We start from the raw sequence: 8,977 nt of genomic DNA, 5'->3' as shown, positions 1-8,977 counted from the left end.
AGACAGACGCGATGTTATCTAAGAGATGAGACAGACGCGATGTTATCTAAGAGATGAGACAGACGTGAGGGTATCTAAGGGATCAGACAGACGTGACGGTATCTAAGGGATCAGACAGACGTGACGGTATCTAAGGGATCAGACTTACGTGATGGTATCTAAGGGATGAGACAGACGTGATGGTATTTAAGGTATAAGACAGACGTGATGGCAGGAGGGGCGTGAGTAAATGGAAGTTGGAAGCCATCTGACAATTACATTCCTGCATGAGTTACATCCTCGCCTCGGGGCTTTGACAATAAGTAGGCTTATTTTTCATGTGGGCATATTTCTTTTCATAAATGGAAGGCTTACATATACGTTTAACATTTTTTAAGAATGATCTGCCATCATAAAACACGTTCTTATTACACCATTATATACGTAGAGATGACATTCAATTCCATTAAGGTGACAACTTTCGTCATTTTTATAGCGCATCCTTTGTGGGGGAGGGGGGAGGAGGGGTTCGCTGTACAGCTCGTATGTATTTAGAGTTTCATTTATTTACCAGGTTTACATACACCGTTAACGGTTACACGTTTTTTTTTTTACATTTTGTATCACCGAAAATGTGCAGATAAATGCGAATTTAACGGTTTGATGAGGTCGTATGGACCTGTATTCGTACCTAGGATGAAGACTGAGATGATATCCAACACCCTCCCTCTACCAACAGTCAGTTAGCTATTTGCTGCCATCGCATCTTAATTCGTGACGTCAGATCCCTATATCTCTGCCGTTTACAGCCGTGTGTGTTCGTATGTGACGCAGATGCGCGCACTTGAAAGTCTGTTGTAATGCGCTTCTTCTTTGACACGGGGCGTTCACATGTCATTGCATTTTATGCGCAATTATACGCTACGTCCAGAGATCATATAGATAGCGCCTTGGCGCAATCCCTTTGGCCATACCGTATTCCATATACCAATGCTAATGTTATGTGTTCGTCAAAGGTTTCGTTGCATTTATCATATCACGCATTAGACCAGTTAATACGCTAGCTTCTGCGTGAGGTAAAATGCGTCACTGTTACGTCACTGTAAGTTTCCCATGGAGGAAAATATGCTGTGGTTCCTAGTTACCGTTATCACACATTAGATGTCAACACATCGATTCTTAAAGTTTGCGTACTTGCTACACTTTTACTTTTCGGAGCATTCAAAGCGATTATGTCTGAATTTATTCAGAAACCAAGCGAACCTGCGAATAACATCGTCGCATGGGGATTTCCCGGCTGTGATGCGTTGAGCGATGACTCGCTCCGCATCAAGTTTGGTGATTTTGAAGTCCAACCTATGGACAATGATAAGGTCAGTGTATGATACTTGTACTATTTCTCCTATATGTTTCTGAGCTTAGTCTTGGACCGGCATCTAGCAACAAGGAAGTAACAAGGGAGCATAGAGAGAATATCATTAGCATGGTAATCGAAGGTAAATAGCTCGGCATATTACTACAATGGAGTGAGTACATTCGGCTACAATAGCCCAACTCGATAACTTTCGGACAAAACAGTTCTGAACTTAAGATGGACTTTCCGCTTTGCAAAACTGCCATATACTGAACATAGTAATTAGCCTTTTGTGGTATCTTATAGGCATATTTTTTTTAAGAGGTTCAGATTATTATAAAGGGGGGTTTCTATGTTTGTAAAGTAGGCTACGTCACCGAGACCATCCATGGTTTCCAGGCTTTCTGGCGCGTAACAATCCTTCGTTGTGTGAGAAGGAAAAGCCAAATTGTTGCCCCCATTTAAAGAGTTAGAGGTTCTTAGTTTACTTCAACTTGTAGTGATAAGATTTTTCATATAAAATCTACCCTTTTGTTACGGATTTACTTGTCGACGGGGGGGGGGGGGGGTGGTGGGGGTATGACATTTTCAGACGTCCGTTCTGAGGAGTTTAATGGGAGTAGTGTATAGTAGACTATATCTGAAAATCGGCGTGACGTCATATGAGCCAAATAATTAATACTCGTTAAGTCAATCTTTATTTATGAGTTGATTGGCCGATTTTGTAGACAGGTTCGACCTTCTTACCTCTAATAATTTCATAGCATTGGAACGCCAAAAATCTTCAAATCGACTGCGTTTTGTCGTTGTTGCGATTTTGACGGTTATACTTGACCAGAGTCGCGAAAAGTATTCATGTTTTGTGTTCTCAATGTGGTAAAATCCATGTATATATGTATTTAGACAATTTGCATACTAGCTAACTAAGGGCGTTATTATCACAGAAAAGCATAGATTAAATTATTACTTAGTCTATAATTAATCCATGTATAGCAAACAGATCAGTGAATCATGCTTAGAATTATACACGGAGTAGCCAGGGATATAAGATCAAGCAAGAATGCGAAAATATGTTTCCCTTAATGAGTCACTGGATAGGGTCAATAAATTAAATGTTTTGAACAGATCATTTGATGATTTTATACCATCCCAGTCACAATGCATAAACGGTTACCGTGCACTTGGCATATAAAAAAAATTGTTACCATAGTTATTATGACATTATTTGAAGAGGTGGGGGAAGGTGGGGGATTTTGGGATGTTGATAGGGGTCATCTGCTTGTTGCAGTAAAGTTTGTTCTCTCACCTCACCGAATGGTTTTTCTAGCTCCCGATTGGCTGTTTATTCGTTCCCGTGCAGCCTACAAATATAATTCACAACGAGTCCAATTCTTGCTGGATTAAGAGTTTCATAGCTTTCTATACAGAGATTGATGAGTGTACTGTTATAGTGCATTAATAATGATTCCTGAAAATTAAAACGAGAATTGCAGTTGACATGTGACGAGGTCTTTACTTTATTATTAAACAAATTGATTTGTGGTTCAGTAATGATATAACATGGTATTGGGCAATGTTGTCATCAAATAAAAATGGAATTAATGTAAAATGTTGATATCTCAGCAATGGAACAAGTTATCAAGATGAGTCTTGAACTAATGTGTAATCATAAAATTTGGGTCTTTGGTACTAACATGAAATATATATATTAACAAACATATCATTACTATTCTTTGTTCAAATGATTCAAAGCAGGAAATTCTTTTTTCTTCTTTTATAGGTCATCGTCTACCTAGATGACCTAGTTTTCGTGGACGGGGTGTTAGTGGAGGGATCTTCCGGTCTCCCTTCTGTGCCTTCTAACAACAACAACCACTCCATTCCACTGCCTTCAACCACCACCTTGGAGGACCAACGAACCGACCATGAACAACAACTGCAAGAGAGTCAGCAAAGGTGAAATGGGAAATCTGTGAAATAAGGAGAAAGAAGTGTTCTCCTCTAATTTCCAGCCATTAAGCGTTATTTATTCATTCCTGTCATATATAATTATATTGTCAGTTATGATGTATCGTAATTCTTGTATAAATTTCAAAACGACATATGATCAGTTCAGTTTGGTAGGATATCAATAATGCTCAGTTTACAACAGTGCTCGATAAGGAAGTTAATGGCGACAAAATCGTATAAGGAAATTACTCGTATCAAGTTTCTTCTATTCTTTTCATAATAAACAGCTCACCTACCGAAGAACTGCGTGCAACAGTCGCTCTTTGCAACCAAACCATCGCCGACCTCGTCGACAAGAAACTTCTAAAGTTTGAAAAGGCTCAGCGTGGAATATTCAAAAAGCGATCGGTCAGCCATCACCGAGAGCGGGATGACGTCATACGCGTCCTAAATCGGCTTAGCGAAGAAAGCCGTCAAGTGGTGAAGATCCATCACGATATGGCATGTCAGCTGAAAATCAAGCAACGGGATCAGACGATCCTTAAGAAAGCTGTGACCAGTTTCGGCAAGGAGGTAAAAGCCAATTCTGCCGCGCGTCGAGTAATGAAGGATGACCTCGGGTCAATGACCGTACAGTGTCGAGAGTTAGAGAATCAGCTCAAGGAGACCAACTCGAGTTGGAATAACAGACTTGCTGCTAAGGAGCAGGAGTGTCAACGACACAAGGAGAAGGAGTTGAACATGACTCACTTATTACGAGAGAATAGTCAAACCTTAGATATCGTCACCTCGGAGCTCAACACCGCTAAAACCGAAATGACGTCATTACTGGAAGACAACCAGCAGCTCAAGATCGAGATGACGTCACTCCAGATGACTGCTGATAAGACCGAGTACGATCTTCAGACTTCTCTGAGATTCAAAGATAAACTACAAGCTGAAAAGTCTTTCCTTGAATCCAAGGTTAAGATTCTGAAGGAGAAACTGAGATCGCAGAGGCAGTTCTTTTGTGAGCAAGAGGAAACCCTACGCAAGCAATGGGGAGAAATGCTTCTCATAAAGGAGAGAGATTGTGAGAGGTACAAGAAAGAGGTGGAAAACATGGCCATTACTTTAAACAAGAGCAATAACGTTGTTTATAAACTCACTGCCGAGCTTAGCAACGCTAAGAAAGAACTTACGTCATTGCGAAAAAATAACCGGAGTCTAAAGAAGACTGTGAAGGTTTTAGAGAAAAGTCTGGAGGAAGTTAAACAGAACGTTACTACTGTAAATGCCGAGCATGAAGCTAACATGCAGTATCTCGAATCGGATGTAAAGACCATGGAAGAAAAGTTTATTTTAGAAAGAAAGATTCATAGTGAAGAGGCAAAAGTCATTAGAGAGATTCACGAAGAGGAGATGACTTGCATGAAAGGACGAATGGATTCTCAGATTGCTGCCAAAGATGAATTAATTCAAAGTCTTCAGTCCGGGATGAAAGAACTAGAAGATAAATTGAAAGAACAAAGACTGTTTCATCAAGATGAAGTGAAGGACCTTGAAAGAGAATACGAGATGAAGATCGGAGACGGAAAGATTATGACGGAGAAAGCAATCAAAGAAAAGAACGAGCTGCGGAATAAGCTGGAAGAATTGAATCAGTCTTACAGAGATGTGCTGGAACACAGTAAGGAGATGGAGATGATCCATGAGATGAAAACAACTCAATGCATGGGTGAGATTAATCAGCTGGAGGAAGAACTCGCGAAAGAGAACTCTCAATTGCAACAGCAGATGGACAGCATGGCAGAATATTATAACAAAATGGTTGAAGAGAAAGAAAACAAACTGATATGCTATGAACAGAAAATGCAAGAATCCTTCAACCAGATCGAGGTTCTGAAGAAGGCTGTATCGAGAGAGAATGAATTCAAACTGAAAGCAGACGAACTACAAAGACAATTGAACGAGATGAAGAATTTAACAGAAGAACACGAACTGATGCAAGTTCGTTTATTCCTTGAGAACTGCTGCAGTAACGCTGCCATTGAAGAATTAACAGCAACCTTTCAACAAGAAAAAACAAGTTATGAGTCTAAGTACGAAAAGGAACTTAGCCAAACAAGATGTAACTACGACGTTCTTGTAAGGAACAGCCAAAACCTTATAGAGGAAAATGAAGAAGCAAAGAAGAAGCTGATTGATCTCCTCCAGAAAGTTGACAGTACCGACTTGCAACAAGACCAAGAAGAAATGCAATCTGAAAGAGCAGGGGAACACAGAGGGTCTTTCATGAAACACAAAGAAGAAATGCCTGACATAGACAAGGCTTCACATTCACAGCTATCTTTCCTGGTATGTGAACTTGATCAATATCTGATTCACAGGAATCAGTTCACGCATCCTGTAGGACGGGAACTTGTACAACAAAACAAGGAGAATACAGATGAGTTGATTGAACTTGAGGAACAAATAAAACGTCTGGAAAAGAATAACATTGATCTTCAGAAAGATTCAGAATATAAAGCAGATCACTTACGTCAGAATAACAAACAATTGCAAAAGAGGTTATTAAATCTACAGGACAAACATGCTAACCTTAAGCAACAATACGATAAAATGAAACACAGGATGCATGTGAAGACTGATGGGTTGTTAACATCGAAGCGAGACAAGGGTCTTTTGTCAGATAATGACATACAAGCTGATCGTGACGTCAGAGTGACGCAACTGAAAGGAGAACTGAATGAGAAGACCAAGGAGCAGGAGGAGATGAGATCGTTGATTCGTTGGTTGAAGAAAGATTTATACAAAGCTAACAACGACTTGGTACAGCTCAAGAAAGAAAATACTGAAGTTATTACTAGTAATGGGAAGTTGGAGAGCGAATTGCAGCAATGGATTCATAAAGCTTCATCGATGAGGAAAAACGATGTTTACGCGATGCATAGAGCGATGCAGCTAAAAGAAGCGGAGCGTGTTAAGACTCATGCAAAAATGAATTTCATACAAATGAAAAAGAAAAATATGTGGAACGAGCAGGAAATGGAAAGATTACAGGCGATCGTCACGGAGAGAGAGGAAGAATTCAAAAGGATTAGCCGTGATTTGGCGGATCGTGAGAGTGACGTCACAGCTCTGCTCAGTGAGTTAGACAAAGCAGAGTAAGTATTCATGACATTTACGAAACAGGTTTGACGTTATACAAAATAATTGGTAAAAATCTTGCTGTTAAAGGAAAAGTTAAGTTTTTGGTGACTTATTACATTTTTTTTATTGCAAACCGGTTCTCAGCTGATTAATTCTTTTGGAAATTAACCGGTAATCGAAAACCACATTGATTTGCCTTTCCCCCTTCTTTTTCTGAGGATTCTGTCCATGCCAAATTAAAATGTAGACTTATTGTGAATGTTAAAGTCTTTAAAAACTTTTACCCAGGTTACGGCAGAGGTAATACCGCGTCCAAGCAATATAAATATATCTGGGGGATAACCCGGACTTCTCTGCGTTCCAATGAACTAAGAACAGGGTATATTTGATTATGAGTGTCTGTGTACAAAACTGATTAATATATATATTCTTAGTTTTGTTCCAATATAGTTGGTTTATTATCTTCCATTTACAGGATGAAAGTTAAAGAGAAAACGAAGGAGATGAAGAGGATGGGGAAGCAAATGGATGAAATCGAGAAAGATAACAGTGATCTACAGGAGGAGATCATGGCTCATGAAAATACGTAAAGAAACAAATATCAGACCTGGGGCGGGGGAGGGGTGGGGCGTGATGGGCGTTTGTAGTGGGCGGTCTAGAGGAGCTTTGATGGAATGGTGTGACTGCAGAGCGGAGAACAATGAAGAAAAATGTCGATATACTTGCTGCAAAGATAATGGACATTCTTAAAGTTGAAGAAAATTGTACAAGTGTAACGTAAGATCAATACTAAAAATGCATTAAATATTTCACGAACTGCATGACAAGCGAGTAAAACCAGAAATTGTGAAACATGTACACATAAAATAAAATTAAAAATTATAATGCATTTCCCTGATTATTATTTTTTCTGCAAATATTAAACCTGTTTACATAAGATGTTACGTTATAGTTCACCTTAAACAGTTCTATCTGAATAAAATAAAGAATACCAAAGGTATAACATTCATGGGTATAAACATAACAAGGCATACAATAAAAATGTCCCCCTTATATTCATATTAAAATATTCATAGCCTTTGATTGTGTCTATTTATCCCAAGTGATTCGACCATGCAGTCTTGCCACCAAAATATGGAGAAAATTATACCAACCCATTGATTAATGCTGTTATGCATTTGTTTAAATAGAAAGCGACCTCACTCTGTTATCCTACGTTTGGATCCCGACTATCCACGATTTTTCAGGTGACGACGGTCAAGATTGGAGTTCAATCGGCAAATATAGTTGTTCTAGTTATTATCTAGTTTTGGTTACTAAGATCAACTATTGTAATGTTATATATATGATTGGTTAGAACCAACTGTCCATAAATCATAAATGTAAACAAACTTTGACAATCGAAACAAGTTACTTTCGTTTCTTACTTGTTTCTTTAATTCCCATATAAGATTTCTCTCAACAAATTGCCGACATATTTTACAAAACTACAAAGGGGACATTAACCGGACACATGAAGAGCCTTCTCCTTTAACGTCTTTCTTTGATTTAGATTCAAGCGAACCAAACCGTTATTAGTTATGTGACGTCACTGCGATGTGACAATCGACTACTCTTAATACTAGTGTATACTAATGTCCCAGTTCCACTACAGGACTTTAAACCCTTTATAGCTTCATTTGCTTTCACCGTTGATAATTTCCTCGGTTAAAAATGAACTGTTGTATGAAAACTGCCGTATGTCAGGAATACGAGATTCGTGGCAATTCATATAGTCTAACAACAATGTTTACAAATACAAATATCATCGCCGAAGAACATGCATACTGTGACAAGTCTGTGACGTAACCTGTGGACTTGTTCAAGTCTTCCATCTTGTGTATATAGAGTAACATTAACATCATGATTCCTCCCTAACGGAACAAGAGGTGTTGTTTGACAAACTTATACAGTATACAAATAAGTACAAGAGTGCATCCACTTGGAGTACAAGTTCAAGGTAAATGCTACTTGGTACAAGGCTCTAAGCGTTAGTATGAATACTCAATCTTACACTAGTACCTTTTACCTATATAGTACATATATTATTCCCCGAGTATGAATTAAAGTACAGGTGTGTGAGTATGAGTACAAGGCAGACGATCGTATACAACAAGTACGAACTTGATTGACGTTTCCTTGTCAACTATAGGTGCCCATAATGAGCATACACATACACCGGTATATATATATATATATATATATATATGTATGTATATATATATATATATATATATATATATATATATATATATATATATATATATATATATATATATATATATATATATATATATATATATACATAGGCGTAGGAGGCAGGGGCTGGGGGAGGGGCTGCATCCCCCCAACCAAAATTTTTGGTGAAAATTCGGGCAATATGCTGAGAATTTTTCGGGCACCTACTGAAAAAGAAGAATTTGCAGTGTGTTTTCACATTTTTTGGTGAAAATTCGGCAATATATTGAGAATTTTTCGGGCACCTATATACTGAAAGAAGAATAATTTGCAATGTGTTTTTCA

General features: G+C 38.4%; 1 protein-coding gene across 1 annotated transcript; it reads left to right on the top strand.

Annotated features, from left to right (window-relative positions):
• The first annotated feature begins 665 nt into the window (after positions 1–665).
• LOC139958543 (uncharacterized) lies at positions 666–7,022 on the top strand. Its single transcript, XM_071955675.1, has 4 exons — positions 666–1,352; positions 3,114–3,289; positions 3,571–6,429; positions 6,891–7,022. Exons 1-4 carry the CDS (start codon positions 1,212–1,214, stop codon positions 7,003–7,005), a joined length of 3,291 nt encoding a protein of 1,096 aa, XP_071811776.1. The 5' UTR covers positions 666–1,211; the 3' UTR covers positions 7,006–7,022.
• The last annotated feature ends 1,955 nt before the right edge of the window (positions 7,023–8,977 follow it).

This window comes from Apostichopus japonicus, chromosome 18, assembly GCF_037975245.1.
Source record: "Apostichopus japonicus isolate 1M-3 chromosome 18, ASM3797524v1, whole genome shotgun sequence".
Lineage (NCBI taxonomy): Eukaryota > Metazoa > Echinodermata > Holothuroidea > Aspidochirotida > Stichopodidae > Apostichopus > Apostichopus japonicus.
This window is presented reverse-complemented; position numbering and strand designations above follow the sequence as displayed.